The sequence below is a fragment of the Pongo abelii genome, chromosome 18 (genome assembly GCF_028885655.2).
Source record: "Pongo abelii isolate AG06213 chromosome 18, NHGRI_mPonAbe1-v2.0_pri, whole genome shotgun sequence".
NCBI lineage: Eukaryota > Metazoa > Chordata > Mammalia > Primates > Hominidae > Pongo > Pongo abelii.
Window position 1 is genome coordinate 56057280 of NC_072003.2, and position 27471 is coordinate 56084750.

Sequence of the window (27471 nt, forward strand, 5' to 3'; positions counted from 1 at the left end):
GTATGGGGGGGAGGAATAAATGTGCAAACATAAAATACCAGTTTATCTCACCTTGATTTGCTATGATGAGAGATAGCATGGAGAGTGGAAAAGGGAAAATAAGGGATCACAAAATTTGGGTTCTGAGTCTGAACTTTGCTGTGTACGAACTGGGTCATCTGGACATAGAACCCCACAGAGCTTTTAAGTTAGTAGAGGCTCAAGAAACCATTTTGTACAGCTCACTCAACTTTTAAATCTCTATTAAGGATATACTTCAAAGTATGATCCAGTTAAGTAGTATTGAGAGACAGTAGCTTTGGGTTAAAAATGAAGTCTAGAACCAGATGTGTGTAACACACTTATACCTGGCACAAAGTAATCACCATTTAAGTGTTAGCTATTATTAGTATGCCATACGTATTCTCTGACCCTCAACTTTATTGTTTGTAAAGAGTAGCCTGATGATGAAAACAAATTTAAGGAAATTTTACTCTCCTCCTGGGTTCCGTCCTTTTAGAGAGAGAAATTTTTTCTTGATTTTTGCTGTTTAGAGGTTTACTCTTCCCTAAGTATCTCAGAAATAGTTGGTCTTGAGAGCCGGAACTATGTTTGAATGTTGCCTCTGCCTCTTCCTGGTCGGGAATTCTTGCTCAAGTTAGTTAAATGTGGAAATCTCAGCTTCTTACCTGTAAAATGGGGCCGGGGAGGGCGGTAGGGGAGAGTGGGATGATCATGTCTGTTCTTTCATATTGTTAAAGGATTAGCAATAATGTCTTTGAATTGCCTAGAGCAGTGTCTGGCCCTTAATTGTTTCCTGAATGGTGGCTATTATGTGTTATAGAAAGCTGGAAACCAAAACACATTTGAGGAGCCAGTTAGGCAAGGGTCTGTTTCAGCACCCTGGCAGTGAGGAGCAGTACACAGATGGGGAAGTCAGGAGGAGCTTGTTTACCTAGCTGGCCTGCAGATGTTTTGCGGGGTGTTCTTTATTGAGCTGACCCACAGCAGAAGGATCAGATGGGGGACTGTGAGCAATTACAAGTGCTTGTTGATGGGAATGAAGGGATAGTAGTGATGGGGAGCTCTGAGGGTCATCATTAGATGCTGGCATCTACCAGCGGGAGGTGAACTGTTGGGCCTTTTCTGTGCTCAGGGGGCATCTCAGTGGCAGGGAGCCAGTTAATCCTTCATGTTCCAGCTCCCTTCTCCAGAGAACTCATTTTCCCATAAGCTATACGAGTACATCTCCTGGGTGAGGCATGAGAGGCGTCTCACAGGAGAAGGAGTTTGGAGAGAAAGGAAACACATGGGTAGGGAAGGGAAGTCAGGAGATCTGTGGGGGACCTGGACTGAGGCAGGTATGGTTCTGCCCAACTTTTTAGTTCTTTAATTCCAGTGGGCTGTTACTTTTCCTTGAGGTGTGGGTTATTTGAAAGAAACTAACTGCCACTAGATGGCACACAGATCCCAGCAGTATTCTGATGTATAAATTACTATTTTATACTTTGGGAGGCTGAGGCGGGCAGATCACGATGTCAGGAGTTCGCGACCAGCCTGACCAATATGGTGACACCCTGTCTCTACTAAAAATACAAAAATTAGCTGGGCGTGGTGGCATGTGCCTGTAGTCCCAGCTACTCAGGAGGCTGAGGAGGCAGAAGAATCGCTTGAACCCGGGAGGCAGAGGTGCAGGGAGCCGAGATCACGCCACTGCACTCTAGCCTGGGTGGCAGAGCGAGACTCCGTCTCTAGATAGATAGATAGATAGATAGATAGATAGATGTATTATTATTTTTAAAAATATTTTGAAAAGACAGACCACATGTGTTTTTTAAAATAAAATATGATGTATAACCTATTTAACACTTCATTTTAGAAAGGAAGAAAAGATGAAAAATTAAAATTCAAAATCTATTTTGTGGGCTCAGTTTGTGCTTAGGCCCAGTTTTTTAAGTATGTAATGGTTAATGGTCTTTGTTTATATGTGGGTGAGGTTTGACTCACACACACACACGCTTCATTTAATTTATTGAGAGTTGTAAAATGTAGCTTTATAGTAAATATTTTAAAGACCAGAGTAATCTATCCCAAAGCAATAATGTCTTTTTTTTCTTCTGTTTCATTCTTACTTGAAATTTCATCTCTCAGAAATTTGGGAATTGCATTTCTTGCAGAATATTATTTTGCTTTTCAACAAATGTGGTCATTGCTTTGCATTTGTGTTGTAAGTGTGTGTGTGACAGAGAGAGAGAGAGAGAGATGTGAACATGGGTGTCATTAAAAGAATGGAATAGGCTGGGCGCGGTGGCTCACGCCTGTAATCCCAGCACTTTGGGAGGCCGAGGCGGGTGGATCACGAGGTCGGGAGATCGAGACCATCCTGGCTAACACGGTGAAACCCCGTCTCTCCTAAAAATACAAAAAATTAGCCGGACGTGGTTGCAGGCGCCTGTAGTCCCAGCTACTCGGGAGGCTGAGGCAGGAGAATGGCCTGAACCCGGGAGGTGGAGCTTGCAGTGAGCCAAGATCGCGCCATTGCACTCCAGCCTGGGCGACAGAGCGAGACTCCGTCTCAAAAAAAAAAAAAAAAAAAAGAATGGGATAGGCTGGTCATTATTGACTGGGAAGAACAGAAGAAGCCCAGAAAAGGAATATGACAGAACACCAGACTTAACCCAGGTCCCTCCCCTCCCCACAACCAAAACGAAAATGTTAGACCAGGCTTTGTGAGGCAGTGGTAATCCCCCCCCAACCCCCAAACGTAGCTTGTTTGGACAATCAGCAGCATAGCGGCAGCCACAAAAAGGTGCCACGGAGCAGAATCCATGCCTACTCATTGTTTGGGAGCATTAGTCTTTGATAATAGTTTCATAGCTTTGTTTGTGAACTGTGACACTAAAGCCTTTAGCTTTAGCCACATTGGAGACCACTAATGAAAATGTGTTTATACTAAAGGTTTGTTGACTTGACATAATCATTTGCTGTGAAAGGTACAAACAAGGCCCATTAAAATCTGCCATTATTTTGTGTCTGGGTCCCCTGTGATAGCCAAAAGCAGGTAGGTGGTGACCAGCTGCCCCCTTCTGAATGAACCGTGTGGGTTCCTAGCTTTATGTGCTCTGGTTTATTGATGTCATTACATTAGGCAAATGACCGATGCCATTCCCCATCCTACCCCCGTTATCAGTATATGTATTTGGAGAGTCTTCATGTTGTGTCCTCAGAGCGGCCTGAGAGGCTGTGCTGGAGGAGTCTTTTTATTTTTATTTTTATTTTTATTTTTATTTTTTGAGATGGAGTCTCTGTCACCCAGGCTGGAGTGCAGTGGCGTGATCTCAGCTCACTGCAACCTTTGCCTCCCTGGTTCAAGCGATTCTCCTGCCTTAGCCTCCCGAGTAGCTGGGATTATAGGCGCCCGCCACCACGGCTGGCTAATTTTTGTATTTTTAGTAGAGACAGGGTTTCACCATGCTGGCCAGGATGGTCTCAAACTCCTGACTTCAAGTGATCCACCCGCCTTGGCCTCCCAAAGTGCTGTGATTACAGGCGTGAGCCACCGCGCTTGGCCATGGAGTCTTTAAGAGGGAACTATTTCCTGGGCTGCTGGTCATTGTTCCTGTCCATCCCAGTGCACTGCCCAGGTTTTTGGGGTGTGACAGCACGTGTTGGGGAGACATAGGCCAATACATAAGGAATCTGGGAAATCTATAATTAGTAATGTTTTATTTAAATGTATATCCCCAATATTATCCTGCCTCCCAACCTGCCTCCCCTACCTTCTTAAAAAGACTGAACAGAATACACTAATGTGCCACATAATGATGTTTTTGTCAAGGACAAACCCAAATATGCAACAGTGGTCCCATAAGATTACAATACCATATTTTTATTGTAACTTGTCTATAATTAGATACACAGATACTTACCATTGTGTTACAGTTGCCTGTAGTATTCAGTACAGTAACATGCCATACAGGTTGGTAGCCTGGGAGCAACAAGTTAAACCATATGCAGCTTGGTGTAGTAGGCTGTACCATCTAGGTTTGTGTAAGTATATTCTATGATGTTCACACAATGATGAAATCGCCTAGTAGGAGCCTTTCTCTGAATGTATCCCTGTTATTAAGTGATGCATGACTATATACTAAAACATTACAGTTGTTAAATTATAAAATGATCAAAAACTAATTAACCATTTCCAATGCAAGAAAACGATTGTGTTTTAATTTAGCTTGTCATTTGAAAAGCTTTTGCCAAATTCTACTTTGTATTACATTTTCCCAAAGTTGCTTTAAAAAGCAAAAACAGAGCTGGGCGCGGTGGTTCACACCTGTAATCCTAGCACTTTGGGAGGCCAAGGCGGTTGGATCACAAGGTCAAGAGATCGAGATCATCCTGGCCAACATGGTGAAACCCCATCTCTACTAAGAATACAAAAATTAGCTGGGGGTGGTGGCACGCGCCTGTAGTCGCAGTTACTCAGGAGGCTGAGGCAGGATAATCACTTGAACCCAGGAGGCAGAGGTTGCAGTAAGCCGAGTTGGCGCCACTGCACTCCAGCCTGGCAACAGAGCGAGACTCCGTCTCAAAAAAAAAGCAAAAACACGAGGCTGGGTGCGGTGGCTTACACCAGTAATCCCAGCACTTTGGGAGGCAGATCACTCGTGGTCGAGCCAACGTGTTGTCCTCATCATGGCCAACATGGTGAAACCCTGTCTCTACTAAAAATACAAAAACTAGCTGGGTGTGATGGTGCACGCTTGTAATCCCAGCTACTTGGGAGGCTGAGGCAGGAGGCCGAGTTTACAGTGAGCTGAGATTGTGCCACTGCATTCCAGCCTGGGTGACAGAGTGATTTTAGACATGTATAAATGCACCAGTAGTGACATGCTTGTACCTTGCATTGGAGTATAGGTGGATCTGATGTGTAAGGTAACCTGAGTTCTTCATATTACAACTAAGACTTTGATCTCTATATGTCAATTGATGGGTCATCTTGTTCCTACTCAGCCCCCCACCAGCCCAAGCTATGGAAAAGAAACTGCACCCTTGTATGAAGAGCAAGGTGTTGGCAGGGAAGTGCACTCTGTATATCTGTCTGTCTGCAACTGTGGCTGTCAGAATAATGTCTCAGCCCTTTTCCTGTCGGATCTCAGCTGAAGCAAATAAGGACAATGAACAGCAGCAAAGAGGTCATCCTGGGCATCTCTTTCACTAATGGAAGTCACCAACAGATCTAAATCTAATCGATTCTAATAATAGAGCTACATGTATTGAGCCTGGGGTCAATAACTTGATTACATTATCTTATTTTTTTTACAAACAAGCTGAGGTTTAGGGAGTTTGGGCGACCTGGCTAAAGTCCTGTTACTAGTAGTAAATGGAGGCACTAGGATTTGAAACTGTCAAATTTCAAAGCCTATCCTTTTGGCCATTGTGTTACAGGCATTTAACCTGTTTATATTAAACTAGACTTGTAGGCTGTCTTTTCACCTCACCTATATTAAATGAGCAGTGGACATCATCAGACCTGAAACAGAGAGTGCACATGGCAAAACGCTGGAAGAAATGTGTAAAAAAAGGATTTTTAGAATTTTCCAGATATTGGCCAACAAGTGAAAAGCACACAGACAAGTGGGCAATGATGATGTCATCAGTGTTAGGAAGAAATTAATTTAAACCAACAGAGAAATATAGACTAAGGAACAGTTAGAGGAACTGTGACTAGCTTCATCACCAAGGCTGTATCTGCAATATGAGCCATTTAGGAATTTTGAAGGACAGTCTTGACTTTCCACTTTTTACATGTTTATGGGATATAGAACCCCACACTGTTGTTTCATGGGGACTTTACTTTCTAACAATCATCATGTGCTCCCAGAATGGAAGAAACTAAGAAACATCTGTAAAAGTCATCTATGTTGATGTTTTCAAGTTGGGAGAGTTTTGTGAGGTGTAGGTAGCATAGTAGATATCATTATGGTTACTGTTTGTCCTGCAGTATACTTTTGATTTTTTGAAAGTTAATTTTAAGTTGTGTTAATTTTTCCCCCATTTATAGGGCTTCCTGAAGAATGAGAAGGACAATGCCCTGCTGTCTGCCATTGAAGAGTCCCGGAAGAGGGTAAGAAAATTAACCAAAATGTAGATGTATACAGATGAGGGCAAGAGGGCTGGGCGTGGTGGCTCACACCTGTAATCCTAACACTTTGGGAGGCTGATGCAGGAAGTTTGCTTGAGCCCAGGAATTCAAGATCAGCCTAGGCAACATAGTGAGACCCCATCTTTACAAAAAATGCAAAAAATTAGCTAAGCATGGTGGCACACGTCTGTGGTCCCAGCTACTCCAGTGGTTGTGGGAGGATTGCTTGAACCTGGGAGGTAGAGGCTGCAGTGAGCCGAGTCATGCCACTGCACTCCATCCTGGGGGACAGAATGAGAAGCGAGATCCTGTCTCAAAAAAAAAAAGCAGATGGGGGTAGCAGTATATACTAGGGGAGTGTAGGATCTGGAAGCTGGAATCTGTGCCATGCCCAGTTCTCTCCTACAGAGAGAGTTCTACAGGAACCATTTTTTGAGGAGAATACCATGCTTTATAACTCTGTATGTATTTAGTGACTAAAATGCATCTGAGACACTGGACTGGACAATTAACTATTAAATTAATCTTAAAATGGAAAGACCAGAAAATTAGTGGTTTCATTGTTATTGTATAAATGGTATTTTGGTTTCTACTGAATCAGCAGTTCAGAAAAGCAGCTGTGATCGCTGACAATTTCCTTCAACTTAGTTTCCTTTTATTACACAGTATGAGTGGACCACCTTTTATATTAACAATTTCTCCAAGCTCAAAAAAAAATAAAAAAAGCACACACACATAAAACTAGCTCCATGCTTGAAAAGATGGTAAATAAGTCTGCCAAAGAGCAGCCATTATATGTGCAACAATATTCTGCAACAAGCAGTCCTGCAAGATTCTCAAAGATTGTTTACTAACATGTGAGTTATCTCCATTTATTTCTGACAAGGATCCAAATATCAAAACCTTTCCATAACATCCCATTATAGTGAAAGAGATTTTTGGGCCATTGGGGCCTTTTGGTGAGGGAAAAGAAAGGCTAGTTGTCCTGTGGAATTGGTTCTAGAAGTGCAGCTTTCCCCAGGAAGGAGGCTGGCAGGGTACCTTCCATCAGCTAGCAGTGGCCCTCTCTGCAAAGGGAGTAGGCTTAAAGTGACACCTCTGTTTTTCTGTTTACTTATTTAGTTCTTATATCCAGTGAAATTTATTTATTATGTAGTTCAAAAATAATAAAGTGAAAAAAATGCTGCTTCTCAGTGTGCTTTATTAAAATATTCTGTGAAGGTGAACATGTCTCAGTAGTACTGAGGTGAAATAGGGCAGCAGGGAGACTTGCCAGCTCCAGTTTATAAGGAAATGTTCCAAAGTCATTATTTAAATGACTGATATGTTTAGTTATCAAAATAAAATTCCCATCATGCACAGTGGCTCACGCCTGTAATCCCAGCAATTTGGGAGGACAAGGCAGGTGGACCATTTGAGGTCAGGAGTTCGAGACCAGCCCAGCCAACATGGCAAAACCCTGTTTCTACTAAAAATACAAAAATTAGCCAGTTGTGGTGGTGCACATCTATAGTCCCAGCTACTCAAGAGGCTGAGGCAGGAGAACCGCTTGAACCTGGGAGGCAGAGGTTGCAGTGAGCTGAGATTGTGCCACTGCACTCCAGCCAGGGTGACAGAGTGAGACTCTGTCTCAAAAAAATAAATAAAATCCCCAAAATTTCATTAATTATATTGTTGGCAATAGTACTTAGTCATAGATACAGAGAAATTCACTTGATTCAGATCTGAAAATATTTTTAAAAGGGTTTTTTTTGGTTCACACATTAAGTGAGTTACTCACCAACGTTGATTCTTCTGCTGTAAAGGACCAGTGAAATTAAATTAGGATTGTTGAATGCTACCAAGCTTTATTAATCCATTTACCCCGCAGAATGTGTTTCTGGAATTGGCAGTCTCTGAACATTGTGCCATACTGAGACTAAATGTGCAGCCAGCCAAAACATTTAGGTGACATACCACAGTGCAAAATGTGTGCATATGTGTTTGTGAGGGAGGCATTCCAGTGTTGGGAGCCAGCCTAGGGGGAGACCTTTGACCTGTCTGGACACCAGGAAACTGCCACTGAGCAAGAATCATTTTCACACAAAAAGTGAGCAACTTTCTGGTATTTTTGTGACTATTTCATGTTTGAATAACTTGCCAGTGTCCTGCTGAAATGCCAAGAAAACAAGCTACAAAACCACAAGTGTGTCCTGTCTTTCGCCATTTGGTACATCCCAGCAAAAACAGAACAACATTATCAGAACATATGCAGTGTTTCTAAAAGCCAGCAACAGTGCAGTAATAAATGGGTGTGAAGTCAAAGCATATTGCCCTCTTCCCTTTATGAAAATGGGGTTCAAATGCTCCCCACCTGCTCTTAATTCAGCTGTCCAATTCTTTCCATGCTTTTTTTCTTAACTGTGTTCAAAGAGAAATATTTTCCACACATAATAACTTGAAAGATTCAGATTTAATTTATAATAGTTTCTCCACTGTTTTGTCATTTTCTGTGGTTTGTTTTGCCTTCCTTTTAATTTTTAGATCTCTCCACACCCTTCCAGTTTATCGTTTTTCTTTTCTCTTGAGTTTCTTCTTATCACTGCTTCCCACCTCACCTTAGACTCTTATTGCCCTCCTCTTCTCTTAGTTATTAGTTGAGCAGTTCTGTTGATTCCCTCTCATTAGTTCCTCTAGTTAGCATTCTTCCTTGCACTTTAGTTCAATGGTTCAGATGTGGATATAAACAGAATAGATTGGAATGGGACAGATGGGTGGCTGATCATCCCTGATTAGCCCACAGATTGAATGTTCCATTACCTCTAATGTAATTAAGATAAGCTGGAGGTGATGCAATTAAGGGAAGAGAATTTTGATATTGGATCATTTATTTATTTTTTGAGACGGGGTCTTGCTCTGTCACCCAGGCTGGAGTGCAATGGTGTGATCTCGGCTCACTGCAACCTCCATCTCCAGGGTTCAAATGATTCTCCTGCCTCAGCCATCCGAGTAGCTGGGATTACAGGCGTCTGCCACCATGCCCAGCTAATTTTTGTATTTTTAGTAGAGATGGGGTTTCACCATGTTGGCCAGGCTGGTCTTGAACTGCTGACCTCAAGCAATTTGCCTGCCTGGGCCATTTATTTTTATTTGAAGCTCCTTATCACACTAATGGTAAATAGAACTACAGCACTGTTCATTCAGGTTGTGAGGGTGTTTCTAAATGAGTAGCCTGGCGTACTTTCAGATATATCTGAGGATTTGAACCCGGAAAGCTGATAGTTTTCAAAGTACTTTCAAAGTGCTAAGCAGGAGTTCTTGGCACACAGGCAGGCAGCCCAATTAACAGGGAATGGTTAATTCCCACTGTCGTCATTCTGACCCTTACCTGATGCTGAAAGTCTCTCTCCACTTTCAGCAGTCTCTGTGGGTGGTGTATTGTCTGTTTTCTTTAATTGCCTTTGCTACTCTGCCACTCGTAGCCAGAGGTCTTGTCCTTAAGAAAAAAAGACTTGCTACACTTTGTGGTGTGCTCACTTCGTGTTGCAGCTCGGTAGGCTGTATAGCGTATCAACCTCCCCCTGCCTCCTTACTTCTACCCTACCTGATCCTTATGCCACCTGGCCCTCCATTTTACCTTGCTGGGAGAGGCTAGAGGCTGAGGAGGCAGTTGGTTTGACCACTATGTAGGGAAGTTTTAGACAAAATTGTGGCTCACACTTGTCCATTCTTTCTGGACAACTTCTAAGAAAATTATCTCTTCCCCCCCCACCCCACCTTTGTGTTCCATCATACTTCTCTTGATTTAAAATGCATAGCTTTCATGTTTAAGTTTATGGATGTGAGCAAGAAGCAAAGGTTTTTCTCTGGGTATTTTTCAGCTCTGGCTAACTGACTGGAATGGTCCATTCTGCCTGACTGTCAGTGAAAAGAAAAAAACCAGTTGGAAGACTGTTTTTAAAATTTGTAATTATCATTTCTCCTGTGTCTGCAGAATATGTATTAGAAAAGGGTCCAGCAACGCACCAACCTTCTTCCTAATCACGTGTCTGTGTGTGTATGTCTGATGTCCTTTTTTCACATTTTAATAAATATTGGTCTGAAACGAAACATCCCAATTGTAGGAAGAGTATATGTATGTGATTTTTCTAACAGTTCCCCAAAGCTCATGCATATCAATATTATCAGTATAAATTATCTGTGTTGCCAGTAATAAAGCAGGCATTGCTAATACTCATTCCCTTATTGCTGCCTAATTAGATGCCAATCTGATTGTAAATGAAATGGCTTTTCAAAAAGGCTTAAGCTGATAGGAAACCTGGTCTGCCAATTGGAGAATAATAGGCTGAGAATGGTCATAATTCAATATATCTATGTTGTTTTAATTCTCAGATTTTTTTTTTGTCATCTTCCTTCTTCCCTTTCCCGCCCCCTCCCCAGACTTCCTTTCTTTTTTCTTTTCCTTCTGAATGCCTTTATTTTGGCAGCTACCTGCAACTACCAGTAGACAGTGGCTTTTCAGTAACTTTGAGTAGCCTAGTAGGCAGTTTAATCCCAGAAGTCTCTTTTTCTTTTACTGATTTGCTTCCTCCTATAAAAGTATTAGTGTTTCTTTAAAAAATCAAATCACTGGGGCCTAGTGCAGTGGTTCACGCCTGTCATCCCAGCACTTTGGGAGGCCAAGGCGATCGGATCACTTGAGGTCAGGAGTTCGAGACCAGCCTGGCCAACATGGTGAAACCCTGTCTCTACTAAAAGTCTTAACATAAAAGTTAGCCAGGTGTGGTGGTGCATGCTTGTAATCCCAGCTACTTGGGAGGCTGAGGTGGGAAGATGGCATGAACTCAGGAGGTGGAGTTTGCAGTGAGCTGAGATCGTTCTGCTGCACTCCAGCCTGGGCAACAGAAAAAAAAAAATAATAATAATAAAACACTGGGAGAAACTTGTTTTTTCTTATCTTAGATGTTTATTATATCGTAAGATACTATTGATTTTATAATCCATCATTATTTTATATGCTACAAAGAAAAAATACTGCTATGACATATGATCTAATTTCAGAGCTTTTATAAAGATGTTTATATTAATAAGCACATGGAAAGATGCTCAACATCACAAATCATTAGGGGAACATAAATCAAAACCACAGTGAGATACCACTTTACACCCATTAGGATGGTTACAAGGAAAAAACAGGGAAAAAAAAATATATATATATATGGTTTTTATGTTTTTGTTTTCTGTGACAGTCTTGCCCAGGCTGGAGTGCAGTGGTGCAATCACAGCTCACTGCAACCTCTATTCTCACGTCGCAGCCTCCCAAGTAGCTGGAATTACAGGCACACACCACTACACCCAGTTGATTTTTGTATTTTTAGTAGTAATAGGGTTTTGCCATGTTGACCAGGGTAGTCTTGAACTCCTGACCTCAAGTGATCTGCCTGCTTCGGCCTCCCAAAGTGCTGGGATTACAGGGATGAGCCACCACCTGTGACCAGAAAACAACATATTAAGTGTTGGTGAGGATGCAGAGAAATTGAAACCCTTGTGCACTGCAGGTAGGAATGTGAAATGGTACAGCCTCTGTGGAAATAGTATGTCGGTTCCTCACAAAATTAAAAATAAAATTACCATGCAGTTCCACTTCTGAGTATATACCCAGAAGAATTGAAAGCAGGGATATTTGTACACCCACGTTTATAGCATTATTCACAAAAGCCAAGAAGTGGAAGCAACCCAGGTGTCCATCAGTGAATGAATGGATAAAGAAAATGTGGTATATTCATACAATGGAATATTTTTCAGCTTTAAAAAGAAAGGAAATTCTGACACTTGCTACAACTCTTAAGGACATTATGCTGATTGTCTCTGGCTTATTTCACTCACAAAAAGACAAATACTGTATGATTCCATTTATGTGAGGTACCTAGAGTAGTCAAATTCACAGAAACAGAAAGTAGAGTGGTGGTTGCCAGGAGCTAAGGGATGGTGGTGATGATTGCACAATAATGAGAATGTACTTAATACCACTGAACTATACACTTAAAAATGGTTTATGTGGGCTGGGCACGGTGGCTCACACCTGTAATCCCAGCACTTTGGGAGGCTGAGGTGGGCAGATCACCTGAGGTCAGGAGTTCAAGACCAGCCTGGCCAACATGGTGAAACCCCGTCTCTAGTAAAAATATAAAAATTAGCTAGGCATGGTGGTGGGCGCCTGTAATCCCAGCTACTCGGGAGGCTGAGACAGGAAAATCACTTGAACCGTGGAGGTGGAGGTTGCAGTGAGCCGAGATCGTGCCACTGCACTCCAGCCTGGGTGACAGAGTGAAACTCTGTCTCAAAAAAAAAAAAAAAATTTATATTTTACCAAAGTTTTATTAAAATGTCTGAAAATCAGTGAAATACGGTATGTTGCAAACAGTTGTCAGTAAGTTTATTTATTTTTTTTTTGGAGACAAGGTCTTGCTCTGTTGCCCAGGTTGGAGTGCAGTTTGTTTTGTTTTGGGACAGGGTTTTGCTCTGTCACCCAGGAGGGAGTGCAATGTTGCGATCACAACTCACTGCAGCCTCGACTTCCTGGGCTCAAGTGATCCTCCCACCTCAGCCTCCCAAGTAGCTGGGACTACAGGTGCACGCCACTGTGCCCAGCTAATTTTTTGTAGAGAGGGTTTTGCCATGTTGCCTAAGTTGTTCTCAAACACCTGGGCTCAAGCAGTCTGCCTGCCTTGGCTCCCCAAAATGCTGGGATTACAGGTGTAAACCACCACGCTCAGCCAGTAAATTCTTTAAAGATAATTTTTAAAGTAGATTGCTTTTTCTCTACCTATGGAGAAGTGGTTCGTCTGGAGGGCTTTAGGTTGCTGTTGGGTCTTAAACCATGTGTTTTTTGTTTTTTTTCCTGAGGGTCATTGTTCTCTGTTCCTTTCTGACAGACCTTTGGCATGGCTGAGGAGTACCATCGAGAGTCAATGTTGGTCGAGTGGGAGCAAGTGAAACAGCGAATTCTGCACACACTGCTGGCATCAGGAGAAGACGCCCTTGACTTTACTCAAGAAAGCGAGGTAGCTTGAATGCAAAAGATAAACTACTCTTAATAAAAACATGAAGTCAAAGAATGCTTGTCTACTTAACTAGTATTTTTGGCACAGTGGATCACTGTCTTCCCCTTGAAACACTTTCTTCACTTAGCTTTTAGGATGCCACATTTGCCTGGACTTCCTCCAACATGTCTGCCTGCTTCTTCTCAGTCTCCTTTGCTGAGCTTTCCTCAAATTCCCTGACCTCTATAGGTTTGAGTGTCCCAGGGCTCAGTCCTTGACCTCTTCAGTTTCTCTCTCAATCGCTGTCCTGTGATTTCATCTGGGCTTGGGGCTTTAAATACCTATCATCTATATGTCAAAGAGTTTCAGATTTACACCTGCAGCCTTGAGACTTAGTGTTAATTTATCTAGTTAATTTATCTAGCCAGTGTTAATTTATCTAGTTGCCTTCTTGGCTCTGCTTGTATGTCTCATTGCCCTCACAGGCTAAATATGTCCAGAATTGAGTCATGATAGCAACTCCTTCCCTATCCCCCTTCTCTTCTCACAGAGTTCCCTGTCTTTATAAATGGCAATTCCAGTTTTTCACTTGCTCAGATCAGACACCTCAGCCTCACTTTTGTCCTCTCCATCTTGCCCACCTCACACCCAGTCTCTTTCACATGTTGACAAATCCAGTTAACCCTACCTTAAAATATACCCAGAATCCAACCACTTCTCACTGCCTCCACTTTTAACACTCTGGTACAAATCACTGTCATCTCTTGCTTGGATTATTGAACTGGGCCTCCTGACTGGTTGTTGTTATTGCCATGTAACAGATTACTCCAAACCTTGTTTGTTGAAAACAAGTGTGTAGCTTCTTACTTGGTATTTCTGGCTCAGGGTCTCTAGGCACAATCAGGGTATTGGCCGAGGCTGCACTCATTTCAAGGCTAGATGCAAAGAGCATCTACTCACAAGGTCATTCATATGGCTGTTGGCAAGCCTTAGGTCCTCTCTGGCTCTTGACTGCAGACATTATTTTCTTTTCAAGTGGGCCTCTATATTGTGCTGCTCACAGCATGATAGCTTGCTTCCCCTAGAACAAGAGGGAATGGGTCCAAGGGAGAGCTAAAGAGCCCCCAGGACAGAAACTATCATCTTTCTATAACTTAAAAGTAGTATCCCACCTCTGTTGGTTAGCAGTAAGTCACTAAATCCAGCCTACACTCCAGGGGAGAGGATTATACAAGGGCTTGACTACCAGGAGGTGGGAGTTATTGGGGCCATCTTAGAGGCTGCTGACCACTCTGATCTTTCTGCTTTTGCTGTTGCACACTGCTACAGTCTCTTCTCAACACAGCAGCAAGAACACAACTATTAAAGGACAGGTTAGATTGTGTCACTTCTCTGCTCAGAACCCTTCAGTGACTCTCATCTCACATGGAATGAAAACCAAAGTCTTCACTTTGACATGTGGGTCCTTACATGACATGGTCTTGTTGCCTCTCCAAGCTCATCTTGTGCTGCTTTCCCCATTGCTCTTGCTGCACCAGCCGAACAGGCTTCTTACAGGTTCCTTCAGCAAACCTGGTAGCCCTGCTTCTACCTCGAGTCCTCTGTGCTTCCTGTTGCTTCTGCCAGGAATGCTCTTCCCCCAGAGGACTGCATGGCAGTCTCTCTCACTTCCTTCAGATATTTACCCATTGCCATCTCAGACCTTCCAAGGCCCTGAAATCCAAACCAACCCCTTCTTATTCAACACTTTGCATATCCCCTTCTCTTCCTGCATTTTTCTTTTTGGCATATCCTTCTATGTGCCATAGTATAAGTTTTATGTCTTTATATTGTCTCTTTCTCCCATTAGAATGTAAACTTATTGAAGATAAGGATCTTTGTTTTGTTTATTCCTTTATCTCCAGTGCCTGGAATACTGTAGATGCTCAGGAAATATTTGTTGAGTGAATCATTTGGCTGTAGCTAACTTCATACTAACTGAACTATTAGGGATATATTGAAACAGTGTATTATAGAATGGTTATGTTAAGTAGCCCTTTTCTTAATTACCAGTGTTAATTGACTGACATTAGTGCTAAGTTGAAATTTTTTCCCTCTTTTTAAAATTTAATTTAAAAATATAGGCAGTGTGGCCCGGGCGCGGTGGTTCACGCCTGTAATCTCAGCATTTTGGGAGGCCAAGGAGGGCGGATCACAAGGTCAGGAAATCGAGACCATCCTGGCCAACATGGTGAAACCTGGTCTCTACTAAAAATAACAACAATTAGCTGGGCCTGGTGGCGTGTGCCTGTAATCCCAGCTACTCCGGAGGCTGAGGCAGGAGAATCACTTGAACCAGGGGAGTTGGAGGTTGCAGTGAGCTGAGATCCCGCCACTGCACTCCAGCCTGGCAACAAAGCGTGACTCCGTCTCAAAAAATATATATATATAAATACATATATATATGCAGTGTGGTTGTATGATTCAAATATTAAAGCACCCTGTCCCCAAATACCCTATTCTCTTCTCCCTTTGTCTTCCCCATAGGTAATCACTATTAGTACTTTCTTGTGTAAATTCGCAAAGTGTCTTTATACAAGTATATGAGACTGTATGTTCTTATCCCCATTCCTTCTTACAGAAACGTTAGCTTACTGCATGCTCTGTTCTGCATTTTTTCTTTTTTCCCTTCATGTATCCCAGAGGTCTTTCCTGAGAGGGATTTTGAGGCTACATCCAGGAGCAGCAAAAAAGAGTGTCTCCCTTTATCTATGATTTTTGCCTTTGTGCCAGAGGGAGCCAGGGCTTGCCACACATTTACCACCTGGTGTTGAGGGAGGGCAGCCCTGGGCTTTTTCCTAGCTTTTCCAAATCAGCAGTAACTAGTTCTGACGCTTTGTCCAAGTTATTTAATTAACCCTGCAGACCTTCAGGGTCTTTACTGATTGAAGTGAGATTATTGAGGAAGATTAGTGATAATGTAAAGCACCTGACCCATAATAGCCATTCCCTATTGTCTTTTAAAAAGCAGTTTCATGTAATTTAGAGGTGAAGATTTAAAATTACGTTACAAAAATTAGGTGCTAGATGTTTTCAGGTAATATCATCAGTGCTTCCTGATAAGTCTTTTTTTCCCCAGAAGTTGTTTCATGAGTAGCTAAGATTCTTTTTGCACATCGAGATAAGAAAACTGAGGCTCAGAGAGACACATAATATGTTCGTGAGACCCAGGACGGTTGGCCTGTGGACTCTTACTCTACTGAAGTCTAGGTCAAGGATAGGTGCATTGGCAAAGGGTAACTACACATCTGGTATCTATTCCTGGTTTGTTCCTGATTTAAACACCAGGGTTTTTGGTTTTGTTTTATTAAACTAGCCCCCAAATAAATAGATGCCAAAGTCATTGTGTTGGGAAATTGCTCATTAAGGACCCTGTCCCTTATTTCTTAGACTTAAAGATTTCAGACTGAAATCAGAGTCTTTGGGAACGAAAAACAAATGTATAATATCATTGGTCAGCCTAATGTTTCTTTCTCAATTCTTTGTGAATCTGAGCAAATAATTAGAACAGCTCATGGTTTTATAAACTTCACTTTTTAAAATGGTGTTAATAGGTTGTGTTCTGTATTGGGATTTGGATGTAATTATAAATTGATAATAGGATGTTCTTTCTTGATTGCTCTTCTCTTAAAAATAGAATAGTCTGTTTAGTAGACTCTTCTTACTTGACCTCAATGTTGGCAAGTGATGCATACAGGTCTTTCTTCAGATTATCCAGGGAATTGCCTTTTTCTGGAATCTTACAGATTTTGTTGTTTGTTGTTTGAACTTTTTTCCTTATGTATAACGTATAGATGGAAAAGTGCACAGACGTAAGTATGCAACTCAGGCTGAGTGCAGTGGCGTACGCCTGTAATCCCAGCATTTCGGGAGGCTGAGGCAGGAGGATCACCTGAATCCAGGAGTTTGAGACCAGCCTGGGCAACATAGTGGGACCCCGTCTCTACAAAAAGAATTTTTTTAATTAGCTGGACATGGTTACACGCTCCTGTAGTCCGGGCTACTCAAGAGCCTCAGGTGGGAGGATCGCTTGTGCCCAGAAGGTTGGGGCTGCAGTGAGCTGTGATTGCACCACTGTACCCCAGCCTGTACACCCAGCCTGGGCAACACAGTGAGACTCTGTCTCAAAAAATTAAAAAATTTTTAAACAGTGTACAACTCAATGAATCATCACAAATGGAACACACCCAGATGAGGAAACAGAACATTACCAGAAATCCTCTTTGTGGTCCTTTCTGGTCACCACCCACTATCAACAAGGGAAACCACTATCTTAACATCCAATATCGTAAATTAATTTTGCCTGTTTTTGAACTTTATGTAAATGGAGTCATACAGTATCTACAGTTGTTTCTAGCTGCTTTTATGTAACCTTTTGTATATTATTGTATGTACTTTTAAGCCATTCATTCTCATGGCTAAACAGTATAACTGCAATTTGTTTATCCATTCTAGTATTGGTGAACCTTTTAGTTTCCAGTTCTTTTATAAATAGTACTATTGTGAGCATTTTTGTGTGTTTTGGTGAGCACATATTTGCATCTCTGTTGGGTACACCTAAGAGGGGAATTGCTGAGCCAGAGGGTATGCATATGTTCAGCATTAGTAGATACTGCCAAACTGTTTTCCAAAATGGTCGTATTGGAGTACCCTCCCACCAGCAGTATGTGAGAATTCCATTTGTTCCATATCCTTGCCACACTTGATGTTTTCTGTCTTTTTAAGTTTAACCATTCCAGTGTGTATGTGGAACCTTGTGTTTTTGTAGGCCTTTTCCGTATAATTTCCTTCAAAATAATGAAAAGGTGATACTTCACATGGACGGACACCTTGTCCACCCTCTTTATAGGAGACTACACAATGTAAAAGGCATAAGACAGATTTTGGTATTCAGCAGGCTTTGGGTCCCCAAGCCTGGGCTTCCTCATTATGAAATATTTTGTTTTTGTTTTTTTTTGAAACAGAGTCTCACTGTGTCACCCAGGCTGGAGTGGAATGGCGTGATTCTCGTGCCTCGGCCTCCCGAATAGCTGGGATTACAGGCATGTGCCACCATGCCTGGTTAATTTTTGTATTTTTAGTAGAGACAGGGTTTCACCATGTTGGCCATGCTGGTCTCGAACTCCTGACCTCAAGTGATCTGCCCCCCTCTGTTTCCCAAAGTGCTGGGATTACAGGTGTGAGCCACTGCGTCTGGCCATGAAATGTCTTTCTTAAAAAACTGTTGTTGTAAGGAATGTAGAATATGTAAAGTGGCCAGCCCAGTGCCTAGCATAGTGTACACAGTCAGCATATTCTAGCATTCTTTGTGCAATTGTTGGTATTTGGTAAGATACACATTTTTACTTTAATCATTTTAATATGGATCCATCCCTTTTTAAGTGTTTTCCTTGATTTATAAAGTATTGTTAGGAATCAAAAAAATCTTTGCATATAAATAGAGGAGATAATTAAAGGAGTATGACGATATCTAAAACATTCTTTTCTGGGCACCTTATTGTCAGGAATAAGGTCGTTGGAATAGAGTCATTGGTTAAGAAGACAGCTTCACATAATTTTGAGCTGACCTTAACACTTGAAGGAAAATGTCCAAATTTTGGTAATTTAATATAAAGAGAGGCTCAAAGCTTTTTTTTGTTTGTTTGTAGTTGTTTAGCAAAAAGTAGACTAGGATATAGTGGTTTCTGAAACATGTTTTTCCCCCACACCTTCCAATAACAGGAGTTTCCCCCAGTTCCTTCTAAAGGAGACATTGGTGATATCTGTTCCTAGCAAGTTGGTTTTTTTTTCTTTTTTTTGAGACAGTCTCGCTCTATCGCCCAGGCTGGAGTGCAGTGGCGCGATCTTGGCTCACTGCAAGCTCCGCCTCCCGGGTTCATGCCATTCTCCTGCCTCAGCCTCCTGAATAGCTGGGACTACAGGCACCCGCAACTACACCTGGCTAATTTTTTGTATTTTCAGTAGAGACGGGGTTTCACTGTGTTAGCCAGGATGATCTGGATCTCCTAACCTCGTGATCTGCCCGCCTTGGCCTCCCAAAGTGCTGGGATTACAGGCGTGAGCCACTGTGTCCGGCCCCCCTAGCAAGTTTTAATAAAGGAAATGATGCTTCAGTAGCGTAGAGTCAATTTGGGAAATTAATTTCCTTAGGATATCACTGGAAGAAAAAAGTATACTTTTTAGAGGAAAGTAGGAATTGAAAGATTGTTACTAACTCTTTAAGTTGTGGTGTGAATAAAAATGATGTGCTTTGAAACAAAAATGAGACCCCTGGCTACAAATCCTCACATCCCAGTTTTTGCATCTGCTCAGCATGCGGAAGAACTTCCCTGTTGAGGCTTGCATGACAGCATGCAGGATTTGAGCAGTTTGGGGAATCCATGATGTACCTTAGCCAACTTTTAAAACAACATTTAAAGATAAATTTAACCTGAGTGTAGTCTAGTGGCTGCTTTGTGGTATTAGACATAGTCAATGAGCAATCCCTTAATGTATTGTCTGGAACATGACTCAGCAAGAAATCTCACTAGAGAAGCTAAACTGTAGCTTAGTAAGTGTAGATAATGATGGTAACATTCCACACTATGATATGTGAACAGTGTATGTTGAACATAGTCTCTAATTTTGATAACTCTTAATACTATATTCCATCACATCTCAACATCTCTCAAATCAGAATATGTCTTAAATTCAGCAGTATATCATTAACAGCATTTTAAAATTTCTTATTGATACATAACAGTGTTTTACAATAGGTGGACTATTAGATGAAATGAAATATAGTAGAATATGAACTAACAGTTTGAAAACTGCAGACCATAGGATTCTGAGCTGTATTTTGTGGCTCCCTGGCAGTTTCCTTGGGGATGGACCCAGTTCACCTGTTAGGGGTTTGAGTAGGAGTTCAGGTATAGAAAGTGCTCTGCTGCTCTTTCAAAAAGATTTTTTGAAAACCTCAACTCAACAGGCCCTTGTCTGATCTTGTGCGCTTTTCTGACAGTAAAGGAATGTAGACCCACTCTGCTGCTCTTCCCCATCCTGCACCCAAACACAACCTGTCAGTGGTGCACACACTTCCAGTTTTTCCCAGGGGCTTACATGCACGTCTGTGTATCTTATCGATTTATTATCTCAAATAGTATCATTTTATATATTAGTTCCTATAATTTTGCATTATGTTTTTTGTTTTACATATTTTGCAACTTCTCCTAGGTTAGTACACATAGATGTCTGTCGTTTTTTAGTAGTTCTAATAGTGTTCCAGCCTATGTGTGGCCCAAGTATTCCTCTCATTTTGTCCATGGTCACACAATCATTAGTAGGGTTAATAAGGTCACACAGTTATTACCTGGGTTGCATTTAGGACCCTAGTCCTCTCTGGTCCCTGGTTGGTGTTTTTTTTCCTAGTAGTACTGGACTTTTGCCTACAGATTTTAAAGTTAACTATTGTAAATTAATCACCATGTTTCCATTTTGCTTACATAAAGCCAAAACATTCCACTTAGAAATTAAATTCTTTTCCGTCTGCAGTATCATCATATTTTCTTACTACCCTATATTCATTTTGCTAGGAGTGCTAGTTGCATTCCTTTTTTTTCTTTTTCTCCCCCACCTTTGAGACAGGGTCTCTGTCACCCAGATTGGAATGCGGTGGCGCAATCTCAGCTCACTGCTACTTCCGCTTCCCGGGCTCAAGTGATCCTCTCACTTCAGCCTCCCAAGTATTATAGCTGGGACTACAGGCGCGTTCCGCCACACCTAGCTAATGTTTGTTTTTGTTTTTTGTAGAGACAGGGTTTTGCCATGTCACCCAGGCTGTTCTTGAACTCCTGGACTCAAGTGATCCACCTGCCTCAGCCTCCCAAATTGCTAAGATTATAGGCATGAGCCACCACGCCTTGCCTGCATTTCGTTTTTTTCTAACTAGAATGTGCTTTCCTTGGGAAAAGAGTTTTATGCATCCCTGGATACACTTTGTACAATAGTAGGTGCTTAATACAAGTTTGCGGTTCCCTCCTGCCACTTTCGGTCCCCATCCTGTCCTGGAATGGCTGTCTTGGGAACACCATCTACTCTGACGAGACTGTTCTCAGTTTGTGTTCCCAGAGGCTGCTGTTTTTCCACATATCTGTCTCCAGACTCCTGGGTGAGCTGCTTGTTTTCTTCTAAAAGAAGAAACCCTGCTGTCTTCCCTGCTCTTTTGGTCTCTGGCTCCCTGCTCCTGTCATCTTGTCCTGTCGTCCTTGCTATGGCCCCACCAAGCCCCACTGCAGAGAACCCCAGAGATTGGTGGCTTTCCCAGCCCTCAGGCAGTCCCTGGCTGTGGAATTCCAGCTAAATATTTGCCGGTTCCTCTGTTCAGGAATGTGCACGTACACATCCTCTTGTGGATAATTGACTTTATGTGTGGTGAAATAACGGCTTGGTCAAGGGCAACTGAAGGATAGGTACCTTTGAAAACAAGAGCATTAGGCAAAATTAATTTAAATGGAAATTTGAAGGCTGATACCCAGCTACTTTTTAAATGGATAATTTTAAAAATTAGGTTTTTAGCACTGGAAAATATTTCTCAAGGCTGCTCATGTATATTTAGCTACAACAACTGTGTCCTTGCAAAAATGCTTTAGTGCTGTTCTCCTTTTCATTTCCTTGTTTATTCTCCTTGACTAGGTTACTGGAATTAACAGGCTTAGTGCTGTGTCCTGTAAAAAGACTGTGGAATCTCCAGCTTTTGGATAGCTCTGTTTCAGAAAGGTGGCTGTCTTAGAGAACAGTCCTTAATACAGTGTTAATAGGAAGACTCAGAATGAGTCCAGAAGTATAAAATGCCCTGGCCGGGGGGCTTGGGGGGGCTTCCATCAAACAAGGAATGTGTATTCATTGCAGAAAAATGAAATGAGACTTTCAGCCTGCACAAAGTAAAATACTTTAGGTCATATTTCTGAGGTGTCCATATCTGTCTGTTGTTGTTGAGCATAGGATTTGCTCCTGTGTTCGTTGTGGTGGTTTCTTTTTGTTTATAAAGTGATAACAGCTAGCGTTTATTGACCATATGTTGGACACTGTGTTGAGGTCTTCCACTTATTCCTCACAACAGTGCTGTGAGGTAGGGATTCATACCATTTTTCTCCCCATTTAATCTTCATCCCAATCCTATGTGGTGGATACCATTACCACCCACACTTTACAGCTAAGGAAACTGAGGCTTAAAGGCAGCAGTATGCTCCAGGTCACATTGTTATAAGTAGTGGATCCAGGATTTCCAGGTACTCCTGCTGCTGCTGCTACTACTACTACTACTACTACTACTGCTACTGCTACTGCTACTATTACTCCTCCTCCTCCTCCTCCTCCTCCTCCTCCTCCTCCTCCTCCTCCTCCTCCTCCTCCTCCTCCTCCTCCTCCTCCTCCTCCTCCTCCTCCTCCTCCTCCTCCTCCTCCTCCTCCTCCTCCTCCTCCTCCTCCTCCTCCTCCTCCTCCTCCTCCTCCTCCTCCTCCTCCTCCTCCTCCTCCTCCTCCTCCTCCTCCTCCTCCTCCTCCTCCTCCTCCTCCTCCTCCTCCTCCTCCTCCTCCTCCTCCTCCTCCTCCTCCTCCTCCTCCTCCTCCTCCTCCTCCTCCTCCTCCTCCTCCTCCTCCTCCTCCTCCTCCTCCTCCTCCTCCTCCTCCTCCTCCTCCTCCTCCTCCTCCTCCCCCTCCTCCCCCTCCTCCCCCCCCTCCTCCCCCTCCTCCTCCTCCTCCTCCTCCTCTCCCTCCTCCTCTCTACTGTTCTGTGATGACTGTTTTTGGAGAGTTGCCCTAGGCTGCCCTGGCAGGCAGGATAGAGCAGTAGCAAAGAGTACAGAGTGTGGTGCCAGACTGTGGATTCAAGCCATAGCTCCACTGCTTCCTACTGAAGTGAACTTGGGCAAATTGCTTCACCTCTGTGTGTGCCTTTGTGTCTTCACCTGTAAGATGGATAAATAAATAAAAGTACCTACTTCATAGGGTTGTGGAGTTAATAACATGGAAATTCAAACAGTGCTTGGCACATAGTAAGTGCTCATTAATAGCTATTGTTATTATTGTAACCCAGTGGTTTTTTAAATTAAATCTGTGTTTCAGGTAGGAATGCTTTCGGCTGTGAGTAGTGGAAACCTTGAGCTTTAGTAGCTTGAATAGGGGTGTATATTTCTCACCTACCAAGATGTCTGCAGGTGTGGAGAGTGTTGATGTTAATCCAGTTGTTCTGCAGTGCCGTCAGGGACCCAACATCTTTCTGTCCTGGTACACTACCCTCTCTAGCACATCCATCTACTTTAGGTTCACAAGATGGCTGCAGGAGCTGTAGACATTATATTTGCATTCAAGGCAGAAAGAAGGGGAGAGAGCTGAAAAGCCATGACAGGCCCCCTGCCTCAGCCCTCCAATCAGTAAAAGCAGAATCTGTCCCCAAGTATACTAGCAGGCTTGTGTTTTCATCTCATTGGCTAGAACTAGGGTGTGCCATTCCTTGCTGTAGTAGAGTCTGGAAAAGGGTATATTCAGTGGTGTATAGGGATCAGCACATGAGGACCTGTTGTTAAATTTTCAAGGAATTTGCAGTCTAGTTGATATTACCTTGAATAGCTTGAAATCTGCCATGGTGGGGAATTTAAACCACAGACACCAGCAATGCTACCCATCATCCCTTTTCCCAAGAGCTGGCTGTTAAAAAAACATTTACCAGCACACTATTGGGTACATTTATTAGGTTGGTGCAAAAGTGATTGCCGTTGAAAGTAATGGCAAAACCCACAATCACTTTTGCACACCAACCTAATAACTCTAAATTCCAGCTTGAAAGGTGGCAGAGTGTAAAGATGTGAGAAGTAGGAATTGGGAATGGTCATTGTGCCAGCCAGCAGCATCTACCCAGATCAGTGAACTGTTTAAGCTCTTTTAATACCAGTGATAGCTGGAGATCAGAGCTGAGGGGACCTCTCAAGGTCACCTAGGATAGCCCCTTCATTTGACTAATGGGAATCTGAGGAGGTGCTTTGCTCCAGAACCCAAAGCCAGGGAGTGAAGTGGCCCTCCTGGAACCCAGGCATCCTTGACAGTCCAGTGTTCATTCTCCAGAACCAGGGGCTTAACTGCCTTTCTGATAACTCCCCTCCCCTCTCTCCCCCACTCCTGGTGCATGCCCACTGTACTCTTCCTTTTACCAGCTTCATAGTGCTGGGAAGCTTGGCTGTTATCTTCTCCATTGGTTTCACAGAAAGCTTAGTTTAAACTGATTTATTTTAGATTTTAGTGTATGGAACATTCAGCTTTTTTTTTTAATAAATGAGATAAGCTTAAAGAATTTGATCTCTGCTATGCTACAGTACAAACTAGTCAGTGGGAACTGAAGAATTTACCTAATTTTGATCTGTATTTCTTTACAGAAGAAATAAGCTTAGCTAAAGATGAATATTCTTTCTTAAAAAAGACTAAAACTTTTTTCATACACAGTCATGCACTGCATATGTGATGGTGGCTGGCTTCATAAGATTATACCATATTTTTATGTGCCTTTTCTATATTTAGTTATGTTTAAATATATACACACTTACCATTGTGTTACAGTTGCCTACAGTATCCAGTATAGTAATATGTTGTACAGGTATGTAGCCTAGGAGCAATAGGCTATGCATACAACGTAGGTGTGGAGTAGGCTAAACCATCTAGTGTGTGTAAGTATACTTTATGAAGTCCACACAATGACGAAATCTCCTAATGATGCATTTCTCAGAACCTATCCTCATTGTTAAGTAATATATGACTGTATTTTTATTGCACTCTCCTCTTCAGATTGTAAGCTCTTTGGGGACAGGCTTCGCAGGCTGGCTTGTTTTTGTTCTTATGGAGATGGATATACACACAGCTGTGCATGTGGCAGGCACTTAGCAAATATTTACTGAATGAATGTCCAACTTGCCCTGGTCTCACATCTTCAGATAACAGAAAAGTAATCAGCAGCTGTTGTCTTAGTGTGGAGTCTAGTGTGGAAATGTCTGAATCAGGTGTTTGACTCTATAAACTGCTTTCCCTCAACTGCCTGATATGATTGATGAAAAAGAGGCCCACTGATAAAAATAAGGGCCTCACTAGTGTGAAGACATGGGAAGGGAAGATGAGGTAGAGAGGGGGCTTGAGATTGAAACAGAATGTTGGAAAGATGTACATTTCCAGAAACAGTCATTGAGGTATCGATAGGGTTTATGCAGCCCCTCACTCTTATTTAGTTAATCCAGTCTCATGCCTGCTCTCTTCTCATGTGTTCACAGTAAAAGTTGCATGTTATTGAAATCCCTAAAATCATCACTTTGAGGAATTCATAACTAGGAAACAGACTTTTCGCAGCTCTGTTAAAGACAAGAATATGTTTATGATGTGATTTTATTTCTTCACATGACTGAATACTGTCCCTAACTGATTCTGAATGTGTATTTATCCACAGCCAAGCTACATCAGTGATGTGGGACCCCCTGGTCGAAGCTCTCTGGATAACATCGAGATGGCCTATGCGCGGCAAGTAAGTGTGATTTCAAGAGGGATTAAGCCAGGAAAATCCTTTGTGAACCTCTAGGGAGTAAAAGGAAACAAAAACTTGTAAAAGTCAAACCCTGAAAGCAAGTTGTATTTTTTCATTTAGAGAACTAGTTAATATTTTACCATAGGCCACTGGAGAATTCTATCAAATAGGGTAATAGAATTACTCACATTTGATTTGAGGAAATTGAAGTCTGTCCTTTACACTGACCACAGCATCTCAGTATGCATTTTTGGCAATAATCCCATGTACAGTAAAGCTTCAGGTAACCGCTGCTTAGCAAATGGAGTTCCGTATTAACTGAATTACCTGGTAGGCTGATGGTATTAACAAATCCTTTTTTCACTCTTTGTTGAGAGAAATTTTCTAAATGCTTTTTTGTCTTGATAAGCATAGTGTATTCACTACTTAATACCACTGTTGTCCTAGAAAAGGTCATAATATTTTAGGGGTCATCCTTCTGGTTGTAGATGAGGACTGTCCAATAGTATGGGTATGGATTGAGATGCTTTGTGGTAAGCACAGGAATTCTGTTGGACTGAAACCACCCTGAGGACCATACATAGCTGGAATTGACTTTTTAAATAAAGCAGTGCCAGCTGACTTTGTGCTTTATTGTAATTTGCTGCTTTCTCCCACAAAGTACAAAGAAGGAAAAATATCCTGTTTCTTGAATTGAGGGCAGTGGGCCTCCATCCCCTTAAGATTATCCTCTACCAGCAGTGCTCCAGGAATATCTGCTCAGCCATTACCACCTCCCAGATTCTTTGAGGGGGACCCAAGGGTCCCACTTGTGGCCCTCAACATTACCCACCTCATCCTCCTCCAGCCTGGAGTAGGGTGGTTGGAGGCAAAAACAGGGCAGCTATGGAGGTGAGCAGGGGGCAGTGAGAAACTGTTAGACCCTGTGCTCTTTAACCAAGGGGTCTCTCTTCAGCTGCCAGTTATTTAGTCAGTGGCATTCCACATGAATTGAATTACCTGGTTAGCTGATGGTATTATCAGAAGTCCCTCTTTTACCCTTTGTTGAGAGAAATTTTCTAAATGTCTTTTTAAAAGTCTCTCTTCTTTGGGGTGCCATTGCCATGTCAAACTCCAGGCAGCTGAAGCCCCCAGCTTCATCACCTTCCTACACATGAGATCCCCTCCTTCCAACCCCCTCATGTTTTGCCACTGGCCTTCATTTATTTCCTCCTGCTCCAATTTTATACCTCTCTCTTTTTACTCCCCCGTGCATCTGCATCCTTTACCCTTCACCTTCATTATATGGCTGACTCCTCTATTGCCACGGAGAGAAGCTTGATGAAATATAGGCTTCTGAGAAGAGAGACTGTGTGTCTTCTACACCTGCAAAGACTAAAGATGTCATTAAACTAACATTTCATAGCACATACAACACCGTAATATTGTGTCTGTTGACACGGCTGTCCTCTCCACTGAAGAGTGAAGCATTATATCCCATGTTGAACAGTACCTTGCAAAGGAAGGCCCATAAGAAATGCTCATTGAGTGAATAAGTACTACGTCATGGTTTAAAACCATTTTATTGATTGGTTGGTTGATTGATTGAGACGGAGTCTTGCTCTTTCACCCAGGCTGGAGTGCAGTGGTGTGATCTCAGCTCACTGAAGCCTCCGCCTCTGCCTCCCAGATTCAAGTGATTCTCCTGCCTCAGCCTCCCAAGTAGCTGGGATTATAGGCATGCACCACCACACCTGGCTAATTTTTGTATT

At 42.4% G+C, this 27471-nt stretch overlaps 1 protein-coding gene across 5 annotated transcripts in view; it reads left to right on the plus strand.

Moving 5' to 3' along the window:
- Positions 1 to 27471, plus strand: part of NUP93 (nucleoporin 93) — a 119287-nt gene that overhangs the window by 67358 nt on the left and 24458 nt on the right. For all 5 annotated transcript variants that reach the window (XM_024233050.3, NM_001132559.2, NM_001135376.2 and 2 more), the window contains 3 exon segments: positions 6044 to 6106; positions 13039 to 13167; positions 25646 to 25720. In XM_024233050.3, the coding sequence (XP_024088818.1) occupies positions 6044 to 6106; positions 13039 to 13167; positions 25646 to 25720 (267 nt within the window).